Here is a 19,055-nt window from a genome sequence, read left to right on the forward strand (position 1 = left end):
TCCTCTTTTATTAGGTAGACAACAAAAAGTTAGCCTTGGACTCCCATATCAGATTTTTGATTGGTTGCGTATATAATGAGCTGGGATTGATAGACGAAAACCCAGTGAGAAAATTTTTGACGCCATAATTCACAATCTTCATTTTTAAATTGAAGTTTAACCCATTCAGGATTTAAACAATGTTTAATTAATCGCGGAATATCTGACATCATCTATATATAACTTCTTTTATAAAAGATAAAAAATAAATTATTTTAAAATTAATGTTAATTTTTTAATGATTTATAAATAAATATATTTTAATGCATCCGTCTATATATAGATGTAACAAAAAAAGTCACTAAACCCGCACTCATATACTACTAAAATTTATCTAAAAGTAGAATATCGAAATTCTATTATAACTATTCTAATATATAAACCGATAAGCACTGCTTTTGTGATTGTCAAATTTCAATTTGTTTTTCATGTCTGATATTGAGAATATACGATCATTAATAGAGAAGTATCCTATTCAGCCTTTAAATGATGCATTTATTGTTTCAACAAGATTTTTCAGACAAGTTGAAGAGCGAAATGGAGAAAATGATAACACGAAAGTAAATAATAAAGAATTAATTAAACAAGGACAATTAAAAAAGGATATAAAACAAGGTGAAGACTTTGAAGTAGTATCTTTTGAAGTCTGGGACTACATTTCAACTAATTTTGGCGGTGGTCCAGAAATAAAAGTTGCAGTTTTGCCAGATGGTACAGCTGAGATTGTCAAATTACAACTAAATATTCAATACAAAACAGCAAAAACGCAAATTATAATAAGTAGAAATATGAAAGTCAAATATTTTATGGAAAAAGTCATTAATTCTTTCCATATACCACGTAACCAAGCACTAGTGATTCTCCCACCAAATTCTACAACTCCTCTCGAAATAAAAGATACAATTGGAGAAACATTAGCAGGATTAAGGAATGTTGTAGTTGCAATTGATACATCTGGAATACCTGGAACAGTAGCAATCCAGCCTACAATGTCCGGACAAAATCAACCGCCTCCACTTAATTCTGAAAAAAATTCTTCAAAACCAAAGCTTGGAAAACGTGCAAAAAGGGCCCTAAGAGCAGCCAAATCGAAAGCTGTTCCAGAAAAACCTAAAGAAGAAGCGCCAGTCGTTGAAAATCAGTTTTCTTCATGTGAATTAAAGCCACATGGATTACATAACATGGGAAACACTTGTTACATGAATTCTGCGTTGCAATGTATTCTTTCTCTTCCGAAATTTATTTACAATTTGCCAAAAATTATAAATGAGAGTGATAAACCTGTTTTATCCAATTCATTTGCTGATTTTGTATCAGGATATTTATCAGGAAGTCCAGAACCAAGCAAAATAAAGCGCGCTGTCGGAAGAGTTTGTCCATTATTTTCATCATTTGGTCAACAAGATTCCCAAGAGTTCTATTCCTTCTTAGTCGATGGTATGCATGATGAATGTAAGAAGGAATTGAAGAATAAATCAATAATGGACAATTTATTTTTCGGATACATGGAATCCACCACGAAATGCGCAAACTGTGGTGAAATTTCCACTGTTGTAGAGCCATTTACAACGCTTTCATTGCCAATTGCCAAAAATAGAAAGATTATTTACATTCCTCTTGATATATCTAAGCCAATGCTTAGAGTTTGCCAAGTTCCGACTGATGTTAGCATTCTTTTAGTTGCAAGATCGATGTCTGGTATGAAAGTGGTCGATCAATTCGATGATGACGCCATAGATCATCTTGCATTCGAAATTGAAGAGACAGGAAAGAAAAGAATCCTTACAAAAATGGTTGACCAAGATCGTAAAAACATATGTCTACCTTTTGTAGTCTCAATTGATGACGATTCCACTCATGATCAGATTCTTGATCAAATTTGGGAAGTTGCACAGCATATGTGGCTTGAAAGCAAGCGAGAATCTGTCAGAGCTTCACTTACATTGGACCCAAGAACTCCAGAATTCGAAGATATTGAAGAATTCCAAAGAATAACGATAATTGTCTCGGAAGAACAAGGAATTCTATCGAACAGAGTTAAGATATGTGATCCTCCATCATTCACCATCAATGATCTCTTGTTTAGCTTCACTTCTTCCGTTGTTTTGGATTCATCAAACCAATGGAAGTGCGAACATTGCAATTCTATGTCATGTGCACGTAGATACTTCAAGTTTAAGCATCTTCCTGATGTCCTGGCCCTTCAAATCAAGAGATTTAATGGCAGAGGAAGGAAATCTACAAGAGATAACACTCCTATTCAGATTCCTTTGACTCTTGACTTGAAAGATGAGCATTGTGGTGATGGATATCAGCACTACGAGCTCAGAAGTATTTCGCAGCACTCAGGAACACTTTCTTTTGGTCATTACACTGCAATTGGAAAAAGAGGAGAGAAGTGGTACAGTTTTAATGATTCCTCAGTAATTCCTACGACTCCTCCTGATGGAACTTCCGCTTCTGCTTATGTAGTTTTCTATGCAAAACCATTTTCTCCGCCAAAACCTGTAATTCCTGAAAATATACCAGAAGAAAACCAAGAAAATGAAGAAAACAAAGAACAAAATGATGGAAATGATAACGAAAATGAGGAAAAGCCTGGTAATAATGAAAATGAAAAAAGTATTGAAGAAAACAAGGAACAAAATGATGAAAATGATAATGAAAATGAAGAATAAAAAGGGCAAAATGATGGAAATGAAGAGAAATCTGAAAATAAAGAAAATGAGAAAAATATTGAAGAAAATAAGAAACAAAATAATGAGAATGTAAATGAAAATGAAGAAACTGATGATAAGAACCAGTCAGATTCTAAGGGAAATTGATTTCGAAAAATAATTTCTCCAAATAATAAGAAAAATAAGTATATTCATTGTCAAAATATATTTGTAATAACTAAAATAGAGTGTTTTATATAGAGTTGATTATCATATAAAAATCGAAATTTTATTTTGATGAAATGAGCAATATCTAGAGAATAAATTAGCATGGCCATTGGTAGAAAGTGAGAATAATGAGTATTAAATTACTTTATTCAAAAAAATATTAGATCAAAAATAATATATTAATTTCAAACAGGGTATTATATGTTGTAGTTGAAACAAATTCAATAAAACATTTATTATATAATTACAAGCAATAAAAATACATTTTTTGGAATTTTCTTGACGTTTTGAAAAACAAGTATGTAAAATCGTATCTTCATAATAAGTTCGAGAGTGTTGATCCTAATTTCTTTAGCCAAGAGCCAAGTGGAATCTGGGGTCCTGAAAGTTTAATATTTCCTCTTGCTGTAAGTTGTTCGCTATCTTTTGAGAATAAAACTAAGCAAAAACTAATAGGAATAAGTACAAATACTGTGAAATCACCGAATGATTGGAAAAGTGTTGCATCTTCGTCCATGCACTTAGGTATCCAGTAAATAGCTGAAATAATACCATTTGCTAAGCTCTGATAAAGAGAGAAAACAGGGATTTTTTCAAATAATAAAGTGCACCACCAACTTGCGAGTAAAAATGCATAAAATGGATGTCCACGTAATGGAAGTGCTAATCCTAGCACGGCAACAAAGACTCCAACAGCTTTTGAAAATTTTTTGAAGAATATTCTGTTTTCTTCTAAGAGTTCGATCATTCCATAAAGAGATATTAAGTAGGAGGCTACGCAAAGAGAAACTGTTGTAATTCCTCCTGCGAATCCTACAATAACATTCAAAAATGGATGCATAAATTCGGGCATTTGAAAATTTGAAAACTGACAAATCATCCATTTAATATCGAAATCAGATTCATTAATCAATAATGAAGCTATTTAATGCCTATAAAAATCTCCAAAAAAATTAGAAAAATTAGAAAAATTATTTAAATTTTTGGAGTTTTGAAATTTTTTTGATATGTTTTCTTCAGTTTTAAGAATTTCTAAAACGACAGAAATATATCTTTTTAAGAATTGATTATAATTATTGCTTAAAATCAAAAAAGTTTTTTTATTTGCTTCATAAGCACATTCACAATTGAATTAAAGATCCATAAGAGGTGAATCCGAATTACCATTTGTACAATAAATAACTTTCCCTTAGTCTCGCTGCAATATCTTCTGTTTAGGAAAATTGCGAAAACCCAGAATGCATATCCGATGCACATCCGCCAATAAAATCTTTTAATTTCATTAATTTATATAAGAATCAAACATTTTTTATCTGAATTTTTATGGGTTTGTATTTGATTGTAAATTTTTACAAAAATTTTTTTATGCAAAATCAGGCCCTTCTGAACGAAACTGAGATTTATTCTTCAATTCTTGAGGAAGGGCCTTTCCAGCTATCATCATTTCACACAGATATACCATATATTGATAAGATTGTCAGTTTGCAGCTTATTCCTGCAAATGATTATTTTCCTTTTCTCAAACGACTACAATCATCAGACAATCCGAGATCTCTCTTATCCGAAGTATTCGAAAATATTCCGTTCGATGAAGAATCTCTGTTGACATTTATCAATAGTCCAAATTTATCACTTAAATCCATTTATATTTCATCATACTACATTCACTTAGCTTTTCTTACATGGATTGCAGCAAATAAAGATAATAGTTTGCCTCCAAAGTCCTTAATTTCTGCAATTTCTTTTATATCAGATTCAAGTATCTTTGGTGATGCAAAGGAATCAACAGTAATTTCACATTCCATATTCTATTTCTTATTCAATGAGTTTTTATCGAAAGAAAAAACTAATTTCTCCGACTATACATCATATCTCGTTATTTTCCTCACCCAGAATAGACACTCCCCAGACATATTTTATAAACTTCTACTTCTGGCTGTTCCGACCGCTTCAGAAAGAAATTTTTCCACTCACATTGAAGATAAATTTTATGATTACTTATTATTATGTACTTCACTTGATTTGCCATCAAGCGTAGCATCGGAATTTATACAATCCATAGTATACCACATTTCTGCATTAGATTACAATTCGATTTCTGTTTTCCAAAAATTATGTCCGTATTTACGGGAAGAAGACAACTTAAACCACTTCATGGAGCTTATTTCCATGGCAATAGTTAACGCTGCAAGCACAGTTCCCCACTGTTCCGTTCCAGAAAAAGGAGAAATTGTCGAAGTTGACGATAGTCAAGCAGATAACTCACTTTTACAGTTCTTAAACTACGACTCGTTCCCTAATGGACTTAATATCGAAGAAGTGAAAGATTTAACTGATGTTTTAACGATAAATGACTTAATTGGTTCAGATTTCATCACAAAAATCGACGTTATCATTTCAATTCTCAAATTCTACGAATCAAAAGTGCCAGACTTCATGAATAACCTATTTTCATGCATAAAATGCCAAATTAAATCTTCATATACGCTTCAACTCTTCGGAGTTGTCCTTTACATGGCCAATGCTATACCACAAATACAAAACATGACAATTCTCGATGAAATGTTGCACAGCAAAGCTTTATTTTGCCCAGAAATTACAATTTACAATAATCCAGAAAATTTTGCATATTTAAGTCTACTGAGAAACTACGCTTTAAGACTATTCCTCACCAAACCAGAAATTCTCATTAATTATCTCTCAGAAGTCAGAAAATATCCTTTATTATTCGCAGAAATCATGTATAGATTCATTGCAATAGGCGGAAACTCAATACCATCGAATCTTATTACGAGTTCTCTCATCAAATCCGCGTTATTTTACAGAACATTTGACAATGACTCTACAAGAAAGGCCCTTTTGTCAATTTTCTTCGTTATTCATACTACTTTCCAGCAGAAAACAATAGTCGCTGAGTGCTTTTCCAGCAGATTCTTCGCCCAAGAATTTCTTGTATTTTCATACGAACCAAAGATAAGACAATTCGTCTTAAGCAACGTTAGAAGCTACCTAGTATCCGAAAAAGATACCGATATCAACCTTTTACACCTGTTATCAAGTTATATGGATATAACTTGTCCAATGTTCCCAGCAATCAAGAGTGTAGAGCTTGTTTCGGATTTATTGCATACAATTACCGATGTTTTGATCCACAAATGGCAACTTGCAGGAATTTTTGAAAAATTGCTTTTTACTTTGATAAAATGTGGCGCAATCTTAGAGCCAACGCCTGAGAGTGAAGAGTTCATTGACAGTTTCATCGGATATCTCGCTCAAGTCTCGATTATGCACACATTAACAAATCCCGAGTTAAATGCCGTAGAAAACATCATCAAAAACATATATCCGAAGGGCCCACCAATCAAGATCTTCCTTAAACTCGTCCAAGTTGCTGCTTCCACTGCATTGGCCTCGCAATCAACTTCAATTATTGTAAAACAACCGAAAGTTTTACATTTAATCATTGATTTGTACCAAGGCGGCAACTCATTTGGCGAAGTGATCCGATTCCTCGGTGGAATATGCCAGTATTCCTATAAAAACTGCTTGGCATTGCATATTGGCGAAATTGATCTCAAATTGATTTCAATTTTGAAGACAGACCAAGGCGCCGCGATGTCCACAGATATTTTTACAGCTCTCAACAGGATATCAACTGTTATTTCCTCCGTATCTTTCATGCAAAAGTACGTTTCTTTGATTTGTCCTCAAAATGGCATAATTTCCCAACTGAACATCGACGCTCTGCGGGCAATTACGAGTAATATGTCGATTGCCAGAAGAATTCCTTTAGTTTCTATGCCATTTTCGAATGATTCGATCATAACAATCAAAGATGTACCGACAAGCATCATACAGAACACATGGGCATTGACAATTTGGGTCTGGTACGAACCAGATTCAGCTCAATACAAACCAAGATTAATATTGTTGCCGGAAACAGATGAAAAGATGATATCGATATCTATTTCGGCATCAGCATTAGTAGTAACTCATATTTCGGACGATTTCGACACAACAGCAACAATTGATATCCAAATTCAGCCAAGATCATGGGTTTTGATATCAGTTGAGTACTGTTACGATGAGATGAAGAAGCAGTATATAATGGTGGCCAGCTGCAATTGCCAGGAACCGAGAAAAATTAATTTACCAAATTTCGAATGGAAGAAGAAGTCAATCGACGTAGTAATCGGTGGCCTACCACCAGAAAGCCAGATATCTGCCTTCGCTAGTAGGTTCAGCGGCTTTTCTTTCTTGAGAGATTTGACAGAACAACATTTAATGGGTATTTACGAAGCAGGACCAAGAAGCGACCCGCCATTATTCGAAGATACAATATTATGCGCTAGAACAACGATCAGACAGAACGAATTAGCTTTTATTGAAAGTGAAAAGAATTTCGGAGTTTCTATGGACTATTCTTACAAAGACAAAGAGACACTAGTATCATTTAGCGAAATTCTTGGTCAAATGTGCAAAGTAGAGTTCTTACTTCCTTTATTTAATAATTTAGATTGTAAAATTGTCGACAACAAAGTTTCTTACGAAGGATTAATCATTGATGTCTTCTCAAGTACCCTATCCATGTCATCGGAAGCCCAAAAGTTCTTCGCAGAAGCAGATGGATTCCATATTATATCCCATTTGCTCATGACATGTGATATGAAACACATCAATTATGAACTTTACTTACATTTCACGGCAATGCTTGAATGCCTTAAGGAAGACTTACTAATAACAGAGCTACTCGATGCCATTCTCCTTAACCTATCTTTATGGAGCAGAAGTGATGGAATTTCCCACACAAGAATTTTGAAACACTGGGCAAGGGCGTTATTCACATCTTACTCGAGTTACTTCCATCAGTTAAGGCCAATGAAACAGTTGCTAACCATTATGAAGCTGTATTACGGACCTTCCTTGAACAAAATTAAAATTGCAGAAAATGTAAACATAAATGACTGCTTGAGAGCCATCGAATACATCATATTACAGATGGCAATTGAGTTCGGAGTCACAGACAACGAGTTTCTCTTCTTAATTGGCATAACAATCACTCCAAATTCTCCGACAAAGGAATTCTTGCATATTATCGGTGAGTTATTGCAAATAAAGCCATGTCCAATGAAAGAAGACTTCACAAATGATAGTTTGAGTCTTCTAATGCTCACTTTTTCCTTTAATGATGAAAATATTATTTCAATGGTCTTCGAAATCCTCTTCATTGCCCAGCAAAACAACTTGTTCAAAGAGATCACTGTCCAAGACCACATCAATATCATCCTTAGCCAAATGACACACGATATTGTCCGAGAATCTTTGTTTTCAACACTGACCGAGATGATGATAAATGGGTTCTTTGAACTGTTGCCGATCGTCTGCTGGCTCGCGATCAATTTAGGACAAACTTTCATAATAAAATTGTCAGATAAGTTGGTCCCTGATCCTAAATACTGTTTGGAATCAACATGGTTCTTCTGGCCAATGATACTGATCATCAATTCTCCGGCTTCTTGCATTGATAAATTATTTAATTTCTTAATCTTCTCGAATATCGAGAACATTGCGGAAACAATCGAGAATATATACGAATCCATTGATGTTATCGCCGAATCCTTAGGAATCCAAGAGACATCAAATCTGAAATGCAAATTCTTACATATAATTGCAGATTATTTGTTGAATAACGTTTGCAGGAAAGATTTGATCCACTCCTTCTTCAAGATTGTCGAAGAATTCATCTTCTACGACAATGATAACAAGGCTTTATCAACATTGACACTTTTTTCTCCATTTGAGAAGTCAGTTTTACGAAGAAAGAGGTCAATGACAACACAAGATGTATCTAAGGAATCGTATTTCATGAACTTCAGACAGAAAAGTGGCAAATCCATGTGGATGACACCGAATGAAGTGACTAATTTAATCAGAAACAACCAAAGGAAACAAAGTGAAACAAAAATGAAGATGTTTTCACTTCGAATTGCAGCAGATGGAGATTGGCAAGACCACGATTTGGCTGAGAAATGTTTGAGATTGTTCCAAAGATGGAATTCCCAAGATTTCATCTCTTTCGACATCCTACTTTGCGTGTTTTTGGTTCCTTATTATTATGATATTGTCAAAAGTCACTTTTTGAAATTAAATTTGTCACAAAGTGTTTTATCTGACAATATTCCATTATTCGCATTATTGAACATGAAATGCGCAGAGAACTCCCATCCTTTGCTATTCAGATTGCCTGAATCAACAATGAATGAAGCGTCAAAAGCAATTGATGAATTTGTAAAGAAAAGTGAAATGACCACTCAAACAAATGATTCCTTTGTTTTGTTAAAGATGTGGCAGAGTAATACAAACACAATACATGAAAAATCGAACAAAGTATTGAGTCTATTAGACATAAAAGCGATTTCTATGTGTTCAAATCAAGAAAGGAATTTTATCTTTAAATTACAAAAGAACAGAAGAGAAAGTGAGAAATTATGGACGAGATTATGGCGAAATCTTACAATTGATGGTGCTCCATGGACCATTGCCAACAAAATAGAAACAAAAATCGCTTTGAAGAGAGATAATTCTTTGTGTTCATTCGGTTGTCCAAGTCGTCTAAAAAGAGATTGGCCGAAATACAAATACGATGATATTCCACAGCTACAATTCAAAGCCATTGCGAAGAACGAATTCCTCTGTGAAATTGTCAATTGTTTCTCAGTGACAAAAGCGATTTTCTTCATCCAAAATTCGATTTTCTTGAGAAAAGAAGAAGGATCATTAAGAGAATGGCCTTTTGACACAATAAAATACGTAATACAACATAAGAATATAAGAAATAAAAAGGCAATAGAGTTCTTCTTCAAAGACAAGAAAACAAAATTATTGTGTTTTAACGATGACGATTATTCTATCGTCTTTAATACGTTAAAATCAAACAAATTAACGATACAAAATACAAATGTCAATGTTTTCACGAAACTTTGGCAGCAGCACCAGATATCTACATTTGATTATTTGATGCATTTGAACAGGTTGAGCGGAAGAACATTTAATGATTTGGAACATTATCCGTTGATGCCGTTTTTGATTAACGATTTCGGAAAAATTTTTGAATTGGAAAAGTCAGAATTTTTGAGAGATTTACGAAAACCGATGAGCCAATTAGGTGAGAACAGGATCTTGGAGATAATGAGCGAGTTTAAAAAACAAGGACCAGAGAACTTCCACTTGAACGCATCCCAATTATCTCCTGACGACGTAAGAAATGATTTATCAAGATTGTCACCTTTTTCACATGAAAAACCGTTCAAAAGTTATGAAGAAATATACAAGAATTCGACGGAAAGTATGAACTCATTTAGTGAATTACCTGCAGAGTTCTATTTCCTTCCAGAAGCCTTCATTTCTTCTACAAAAGGAAATCTAATTTTCCCTGAATGGTGTAATAATTCTGCTTTCGAGTTTGTCTACTTAAATCGAAAAACTCTCGAGTCGGAGATAGTTTCCAAGAACATCTCAAGGTGGATCGACTTAATCTGGGGACCGTTGCAACAAGGTGTCGGTGCAATTCCAGCTTTTAATTTATTTAAACCTGAAATTTACTCTCAAAACCCAAAAAGTGACACTAATTCAAAAAGTGACTCTGGTTACTCCCCCTTAAAATTATTTAATGATTTACATCCGATTCGCGAACAAAAGAAGAAGACAAACTCATTAGTTAAGAACCAGATTGTTCTCCAAATCGTTTCTGATTCGATTGTTTTCACTTGTTGCAGGAAATCGAAGTCAAATTCGAATTCTTATCACATCATTACGTTGGATGAATGTGGAAAAATCACTGATTCAATGGTTGACTTCATCCAAATTGTGAAACACGTGAACAAAGAAATGAACTCGAATTCGATCATTCCGAAATCGAATTCGAAGAGAATCACGTTTGGAAATCTCAGCCAATCAATCGCAAACATCAAACAAGCTGCACAAATCGCTTCACAAATCGAATCCCAGAATTCTTTCTCCAAGTTTAAGTCAAACCAAAACGATACAATTGTTTCATCGTTTTCTTTTGACAAATTACAGGATTTCGACAGATCTTCTTCGATGTCCAACTTGGCAGGCTCATTTTTGAACGCGAATACACAACTTAGAAGAAGTTCTTTCAATCCTACAGGATCAGGAATGAGTTGTCCAAGCACTGTTTTGTTCCAAATCGATGATTTCTCGCGAATTATTACTAAGAAGAAAGAAGGAAAATTCGCAGAATTAAATGATTGTTCAACAATTTGTTTCGTTAATGCAGGAAATGTTACTTATGTAAATAATGGAAAACTGCAGACAATGAAGACAAATATACAAGACGTCACGTTGATCTCTGCGAATAAGAATTGGTTCGTTACAGCAAACAGAGGATGTGTTTTAACATTTTATAAACAAGAAAATCCTTTGAGTACTGAAATGAAATACATTTTCTCAATTCCTTTATACAGAGATTCAGTGATGTGCGTGTCTATTTCAAGGAGTTTCGGATTGGCAGCTTGCGGAACAAGAGATGGTTTCTTGTTCTTCATTTCTTTGAGTAGAGGAACAAGTTTCGCAACTGTTGATTTGGGAGAACAATCAAGACCTTGCAAGATTTTGGTAACTCATCAATGGGGTTTCGTCGTTGTTTATATGACTGTTCTTCAGAAAGGAATACTTAACCACGTAATTGCTGTGTACAGTCCAAACGGAAATCTCATTAGACAGAGGTCAATCGCCTCTGCAATCTCGTCTTGGTCTTGCTACAAGTCGAATGATGGTTTCGATTATATCATCGCAGCTGATGACAAAGGAAGAATTTACAAGTTTGAAGCTTTCTATCTGAACATCGACGAACAGATTTACAGATGCTCGTGCGAAGTTCCTTTTGTTACTTATCTTCCGGAGCAAGGAGGAGTTCTTGCTGTGACAGTTGACGGAAGAATTATTTTTGCGCCATGTTATTAAAATATTTATTTATTTTTTTTATCAAATTAAGGGTGCACTTACTACTTTCTGACATTCTCTCAAATTTTCTGACAAAAGAGGTTCATATTGTTGTTATAATGAAGACTCGATATAACATTATGGCCTATTATTGAATTTGAAAAGAAAAAATCTGCTTATATTGTGGTGAAATCTATTTCACAAATTAGAGCGTGTCAAATAATTGAGAGAATGTCAGAAAGTGGCAAGTGCACCCTTAACATTCTCTCAATTTTTTTTGAGTTTTACATAGGGTGCAAAAAATGCACAAAACCGATTATTTAAAATTGAATCTGTACATTTTTTGCGTATTTGAAAAATTTCAGGGCGAATTATGCTGAAGATACTTTGAATAAAGAAAAAAGAGTATTTAAATAAGTCTTTAATAAATGATTTAGTGATGTTAAAATCAACGTTTTCTTCTTCTCGGAATGGAATAAATCAATGGGGGTTCAGATTTGAATTGACCAAATTCAACTTCTATTATAGGATATGATGAAGCAAAATCGAATTGATCTAAAGCAAAAAAAGATATATTGTGTTTACCAACATTGATTTCGCTTGTAATTGGAATTTTATATTCAAATTCCATTGAGCTTTCATTAGTAAGAGTAATGTTTACAAGATTGCCGATAGTTTTATGAATCCTGTGATAAATTCTAATGATACTAAATCCATCCATATCATAAACAGAAAGGACAAATCTAATAAATTTATCTTTACCAATATAAACAGGGAATGACGGGATTTTGATAATACTGAGTCTTGGACTATGGAATCCGTAATAAAATGATTTATATTCTGAAACACATTTTCCAGTTTTGTCACAACATTCAAAATTAAGACGATGATAACCATGCGAAAGATTGTCTGGAATAGTAATATTGAAGTTGAATTGATAATCATCTAGATCTGGAATGGAAATTGATTGCAATGTTTGACTATTTGGATATCCTTCAATAATTCCTTTGACTTTGACTTCATCATCACAATCAGCATCTGAAACAAACCCTGTAACTGAAATGTTGTTATTAACATTGTGCATATATAAATCTTTGATTGTATTTGAAATATTTAGAACGGGATAGTTTCTATAAAATTGAAATGTTTTTGATTTTGGTTCTGTTTGTTCACCACTATTTGAGACTGCCCAAACTTTGAGTGTGTATGTATTTTCATCCACAATTGACTTTGAATGTCACAATGACCTGAAAAATTACATGTAGGCGGATTCAAGATGCCCATATAGTTAAAATTACTTAATTTTTCTCCAATACTGCATTTAACTTCAAAATATTCTGAATAAACAAGAGTTCCATTGATTTTAATACTATCATCAAGAGTTTTGTTGTATTGAGTTTTTTCAATTTCCAATAAATTAATATAAAATGGACTCAAATATTGAAAATCAACAGAAACTGTATTTGATACACTTATTTTTTTCATCCGAAAACTTGGCATATATTTTGTGATTTCCAATTGATAAATTAGTTGGGATTTTGATTGAATATTGGTATGTAAGAGATCCACTTTCTTTACTGAATATAGTTGATTCATAGTTATCAATCCAAATTTCAAGTGTAAATGATTCTTCTTTATTCCGGTTAAATGAAACGTTTCCTGTTATCGTTGTGTCTTCTCTATTTTTATATTTGAATTTATCTGTTGTAATATTCCTCAAATAATAAAATTGAAATTCTGCATAACAAAGTGCTATGGAAATATGAGAATTTTCAATATTAAGTGAATCTGTTGTTGAAATTCGAAAATTAGCAGGATCATAAAATGATGAAGTGTAATAGCTATAAGTATTTAATTGAATGAAACAAGAAGAAACTTCGATTGAAGAACCTTCATATGCAAAAAAATAAAGTACTTCCTTTGTTGTTTGATATGATACAACCTGTAATCAAAATGTGAACATATATATCTGTAAAAATAACTCCATTTAAAAATTCTGATTCCATTGAACATTCATTTGACATAATGTTGCAATGGCTGATTTTAATTCCATTTTTAGAATGAAACAAACATCTTTCATTAGCAGCAACATTATTAATAAATGTTGAATATGAAACAATCGCATCCAAATCCGAATTTCCAGAAATAATATAGACAGAATTTCCATCTGATGCATATGAATTAGAAATATTTACATTTCGAACAATATTTGCACCATTATAATGACCAATTGGTCCTGTATTTCCTTGACTTCCAGTGATGGTTGATTCAATTAAATAATTTTTGTATGAATTGCCTTGTGTTGCTTCTATATATGAATGCGGATATGACCAATATGAGCTTAGGGACATATTGATACTGCATATTCGATATTGTACAATTTGTCCTTTTTCTTGGCGAATATTGCCACCATCTGAATTGGAGCCATGATTGGAATCAAAAACACAGCATGAGATAAGAACCCCCTCATTTTTGAAATTTAATAAGAAAAATAGAATCTTTATTAAATATAGATTTTAAAAAACTTGGTTATAAATTACGAAATTTTCTCACTTGGGCTAAAAAGTGACAATTTGGTCGGAAGCTACCCTTCAGTAAGTTATCAACTATTGAAAAAGTGACAATTTTTTTATAATGAAGAGATGAATTGAGATTAAAACCCATTTATGGAAAATATTATCAATTTACTAAGTACAAGGGTGATTTTTATAAACTTGTATTTGATCATGATCAAAGGATCACAAAATGCTTTCAAAACGAAGAAGAAGCAACCCATAACATCCAGGCCGGCACTTTTTCACTTCTTGATGAACTCAACCAAAGTTTTTATGTTATGAATGACAATCTTCGACATTTCATCCTTGAATATCCTCTTCTCTCCATGATCAATGTTTTCAAACAAAAATATTCCCCACTTGATAATTTGGAAACCCCTAATATTTTAACCGCAACGAACTTTGAAGCCAATCTCACCGAACTTCCAGCATATGACTGGGGTGGTCTTGTTAAAACAACAATTGGTTATGGAAAGGAAATTTATTCTTTTATAGATGGAAATCCTGGTGTTCGCACCTATTTCTATGCTATTGGTCTTTATTGTAGTCCCTTAAATAGATACATTAATGATGGTTTGCCATCAAATGATAATGGTCATTTAACAAAACAAGTAAGACTATGGGCACGGGTTCCTTACACACCAGATATGATAACTTGTAAGATAATTATACAATATAGGCCATACATAAATCTACTTTTGACTATTTTCATCTTTTCTCTAACAGATTAAATAATTTAGGTGTATATGAATTCGAAACAATATTTTATCAGACTTTCATTATCCCATAGATTTATAGAGCTTAAGCGATCAAAACCATAGTAGAAAATCTCAAATTCAAATCTTTTAACTTCAAATTTATACATTATACGACATTTTAGAGCCAAATGCCAATAGTTCAATATTTTGTGATTATCCTAGTATGATACTATTCAATTCTAGTCATAATTTTTTTATCTCACTTTTAGTTGGAATATGATTGATGAGAATATTCGTAAATTAGAAAGCGGTGAAGCATTTTCAAAACTTGATAGTGAAGTAATTGATATCATTAAAAGAACAGTAACAGAAATTTTACCAAAGAATGTGATTGTTAGAATTGCAGGAGGATGGGTACGCGACAAAATACTTGGAAAAGAAAACGATGATATCGATATTGCAATATCTGGCGCAACGTGTACTGAATTTTCTCAAACAATGGTAAAAGTATTAGGTCCAAATACGAAAGTAGTCATATTAGAAGCAAACCATGAGCAATCCAAGCATCTCAATACAGCCCGCGTTTGTTTGTTCCGCGATTTTTGGCTAGATATTTGCGGTTTGAGATCTGAATCATATTCCGAAGGCGAAACTTCAGAGGGAACAGCGCAATCAGATGCTAGGCATCGAGATTTTTCAATGAATGCACTCTTTTTCAATCTACAAACCATGAAAATCGAAGATTACGTCAAAGGAGTTCAAAGTATCAAGGATAAAGTTATTAGAACTCCAATATCTGCCATTGAAGATTTCACAGACGATCCAAATAGAATTGTTAGATGCTTCAGATTCGTTGCAAAATACGATTTTCAAATTGATCAAGAAATATTAGACGCAATTCCAAAGATTATTCCACTTTTCTTACATAACATCACAAAAGATAGAATAGCTACCGAGCTTACAAAGATGCTACATGCGAAATCAGCTTTCTTTGCGATGCAACATTTAATAAGCAGCGGAATGCTCTCTCCAATTTTCGATTCTGAGTCATTGTGGTCACTCGACATGGAAAAAACTCTCCAGAGAGTACGTCGTGTCCATCAAATTCAGCCAGATTTGACTGGAAATGATTCAATGATAACTTATTTCGCTGCTGTTTTGCTTGATCTCGAAGAAAAGAAAGCTGTTCCTGATCCAGAGAAAAAGAATAAGCCAATGCCAGCGATAACATACCAAATTGTCCGTTCAATGAGGCTACAAAATGCTTTGGCTGACAATGTCAAGAAAATTTTACATGGAAAACTAATGGTTGAAAAGATATTTAAAGATGGAATGAATAGAGTTAATGTCGGAAGGTTCGTTATGAGTACAGGGCCACTGTTTTATTTAGTTAGGCCTTTGTTACAAACTGATGATTTATTAGATTTTTATGATAACAAACTTAAACCGTTTATTGAAGAACAGAACTTATCGAAATCGTATGAGATGAAGCAGATATTGGATGGCGTGACATTAGCTTCTGTTCATGGAATTAAACCGGGTCCTGGATTGAAAGATTTGATCGACCAGATGATTGATTGGCAATTTGCAAATCCAAATGGAACTAGTGATGACTATAAGAAGTATATTGCAGAGAAAAAAGGTCATTAATATTTTAAATTTACTTAAATTTTTTTGTATCCTATTATAATAAGCATATTTTTTTGATATTCTTTAATATAACTTTATGTTTCTTAAATATAAGTAACATATATTTCAACTCGATAACGATAATGATCTCGAATTGAATTTTTAATTATTTCCTCATTATTTTTAATAATTTATCTATAAAATTGTATTTAGCAGCAGATCAGCATAACAATATTATGGATTTATAATAAATTTGAAATAATTTTAGTGAAATTGATAGTTAACAGCCTTAATCAATGATGATCTCGTTTCAGAACAGATGTAGCAGCTTTCAGGTTGTTTAGAGCTGAATGATAAAAATTCTGATTATCGAAATAAAAGTTTGATTATTACAAATCATATGTTGAAGACATTTGAAATATGAAAGTTTTGCATCATTTTTTTCATAAAAGCAATAAATCCAATTTGACAATTATCGAATTGTCAAATTTTTATTTCCTTAATAATATCATGCACTATGATTTTTTTTTGTATTTGATGAATTACAGAAGCTAATGAAAACTTGTAATAAAATTTGAAAGCATTGCAATTGCTTTCAAATTTTATTATCAAATTTTTGAATGCATTTTTTTCGAAACCAGATGATAATGAAAAGAAATACATATCTAATATAATTCCTATTTTACATAATTTTATATAATTCAAACTCAGAAACAAAAATTAATCATTATTTATATAGCTAAACCATACTTCAATATACATCATCGGAAAATTCGGTTTTCATTCAAAATTATTTAGCAGCCACTTTTTTTTTCAGAACTTCCTTTTCTAGCACTTTCAATTTGATGATTACTTAATCCGACTTCAAAATTAAATTTTCCTAACAATAAAAATTAATATGAAACAACTAAAAATCTTTCATAAAAATACGCATTGAATTTTAAACTTCACTAAAATTCAATAATCATGTTAGGCTGTTAATGTTAATCAACATAATAATTTTCTATAGTTTCTATCAATTTTTTATGACTATTCAATTTCAAATCATGAGCATTGAGGAATCTTTAAATGCTCATGGATATATTAGTAATGGACCAATTGGCAAGGGAGGATTTGGAAGTTGTTATCTTATTACAAGCACAAGATATAATCAACAATTTGCTTGTAAAGTTATTGATTCTGCAAATCATTCTAGCGAAGAAAATACTAATTCATTTCACAGAGAAGTTTCCGCTTTAATTCATCTAGATCATCCGAATATTATTCAGATATATGATGTTTTTGAAGAACAGCAGCAAAAATTTATTATTTTAGAATATTGTTCGGGTGGAAACCTAAAAGATTTAATTGATAAATATCATGGTATCAAAGGAGATCTTCTTATTCAATATTCCATGCAAATAATTGATGCTTTGAAGTTCTGTCATTTTAATGGTTATTCTCACAATGATATAAAGCCGGCAAATGTATTTATTACATCTCATGGTCAGTTAAAGCTTGCAGATTTTGGCTTAACAGAACATAATGTTTTAGATACATGTAAATACGTCGGTTCTTTCGATTATATGGCGCCTGAAGTTATACAAAAGATTCCTCACGACCCAATGAAATCAGATATTTGGTCGCTAGGCGTCACTTTATATCAGCTCGCCTCAGGTGAGCTTCCTTTTGGAGCCACCAACGGTTCTGAGCTTTTATATGAGATAAAGATGGGATATGAGAAAATACATGGCATAGATCAAGCTTTTAGCGCACTGATTAAAATGTGCCTTAGCAGAAATCCCTTGAAAAGACCTTCAATTACGCACGTCCAAAGTTGTGTGAAGAAGATTAAAGAAAATGATTACAGTACACGCGAATACGTTCTTCCTGCAAAAAGGAATACTTCTATGCTTCTTCCAATGAAAAGGCGTTTGATTGTAATTCCAAAACTGAAGCAATCAGCTTCTAATAACTCAGCTCCCTACTTTTATGCATAAGTATGCAACCTATCTTCTTGTATGTATATAAATTTATTTTCTTTCTAGGCTAATATTTTTTGAATAATATTTTAACTTCAAAATGCATACTGATTCAAAATATATATTATAATCAGGTATCTGAAATATATTATCATAATATAAAGTTCAACTATTCGATAAGGTGAATTTTGATATGAAAAAGCTGTCAGTGAATCATCAAATTTAGCAAAAAGCTTTAGATATTCATTTCATGTATTCCAATCTCATTATTTCGAAAAAAACGTTGCTTTTTGTAAATTTTTTTTGACATAAGAGTTTTTATTT

The 19,055-nt window shown here is 32.5% G+C and overlaps 7 protein-coding genes across 7 annotated transcripts, besides 2 other annotated features; 5 read left to right on the forward strand and 2 right to left on the reverse strand.

The window, feature by feature from the left end:
• Positions 1-467: 467 nt before the first annotated feature.
• On the forward strand, positions 468-2,717 carry TVAGG3_1022850 (ubiquitinyl hydrolase protein; the record flags this gene model as incomplete). Its single annotated transcript, XM_001311931.1, has 1 exon — positions 468-2,717. One exon carries the CDS (start codon positions 468-470, stop codon positions 2,715-2,717), a length of 2,250 nt encoding a protein of 749 aa, XP_001311932.1.
• A 523-nt stretch (positions 2,718-3,240) lies between these two features.
• TVAGG3_1022860 (uncharacterized protein) lies at positions 3,241-3,777 on the reverse strand (the record flags this gene model as incomplete). Its single annotated transcript, XM_001311932.1, has 1 exon — positions 3,241-3,777. One exon carries the CDS (start codon positions 3,775-3,777, stop codon positions 3,241-3,243), a length of 537 nt encoding a protein of 178 aa, XP_001311933.1.
• A 512-nt stretch (positions 3,778-4,289) lies between these two features.
• Positions 4,290-6,762, forward strand: TVAGG3_1022870 (aggrephagy protein; the record flags this gene model as incomplete). The annotated part of the gene is made up of 1 exon (XM_001311933.2): positions 4,290-6,762. A coding segment is annotated over one exon (2,473 nt), but the record flags the coding sequence as incomplete, so codon positions are not given.
• A 446-nt stretch (positions 6,763-7,208) lies between these two features.
• Positions 7,209-11,909, forward strand: TVAGG3_1022880 (aggrephagy protein; the record flags this gene model as incomplete). The annotated part of the gene is made up of 1 exon (XM_001311934.1): positions 7,209-11,909. One exon carries the CDS (start codon positions 7,209-7,211, stop codon positions 11,907-11,909), a length of 4,701 nt encoding a protein of 1,566 aa, XP_001311935.1.
• Positions 11,910-11,935: 26 nt separating this feature from the next.
• Positions 11,936-11,968: a mobile genetic element.
• A 147-nt stretch (positions 11,969-12,115) lies between these two features.
• Positions 12,116-12,148: a mobile genetic element.
• A 188-nt stretch (positions 12,149-12,336) lies between these two features.
• On the reverse strand, positions 12,337-12,972 carry TVAGG3_1022910 (uncharacterized protein; the record flags this gene model as incomplete). Its single annotated transcript, XM_001311935.1, has 1 exon — positions 12,337-12,972. The coding sequence occupies one exon, from the start codon at positions 12,970-12,972 to the stop codon at positions 12,337-12,339; it is 636 nt and encodes a 211-aa protein (XP_001311936.1).
• Positions 12,973-15,404: 2,432 nt separating this feature from the next.
• Positions 15,405-16,791, forward strand: TVAGG3_1022920 (tRNA cytidylyltransferase protein; the record flags this gene model as incomplete). The annotated part of the gene is made up of 1 exon (XM_001311936.1): positions 15,418-16,791. One exon carries the CDS (start codon positions 15,418-15,420, stop codon positions 16,789-16,791), a length of 1,374 nt encoding a protein of 457 aa, XP_001311937.1.
• A 1,025-nt stretch (positions 16,792-17,816) lies between these two features.
• Positions 17,817-18,800, forward strand: TVAGG3_1022930 (protein serine/threonine kinase protein; the record flags this gene model as incomplete). Its single annotated transcript, XM_001311937.1, has 1 exon — positions 17,817-18,749. The coding sequence occupies one exon, from the start codon at positions 17,817-17,819 to the stop codon at positions 18,747-18,749; it is 933 nt and encodes a 310-aa protein (XP_001311938.1).
• Positions 18,801-19,055: the final 255 nt, after the last annotated feature.

The sequence above is a fragment of the Trichomonas vaginalis genome, chromosome I (assembly GCF_026262505.1).
Source record: "Trichomonas vaginalis G3 chromosome I, whole genome shotgun sequence".
In the NCBI taxonomy this organism is placed as follows: Eukaryota; Parabasalia; order Trichomonadida; family Trichomonadidae; genus Trichomonas; species Trichomonas vaginalis.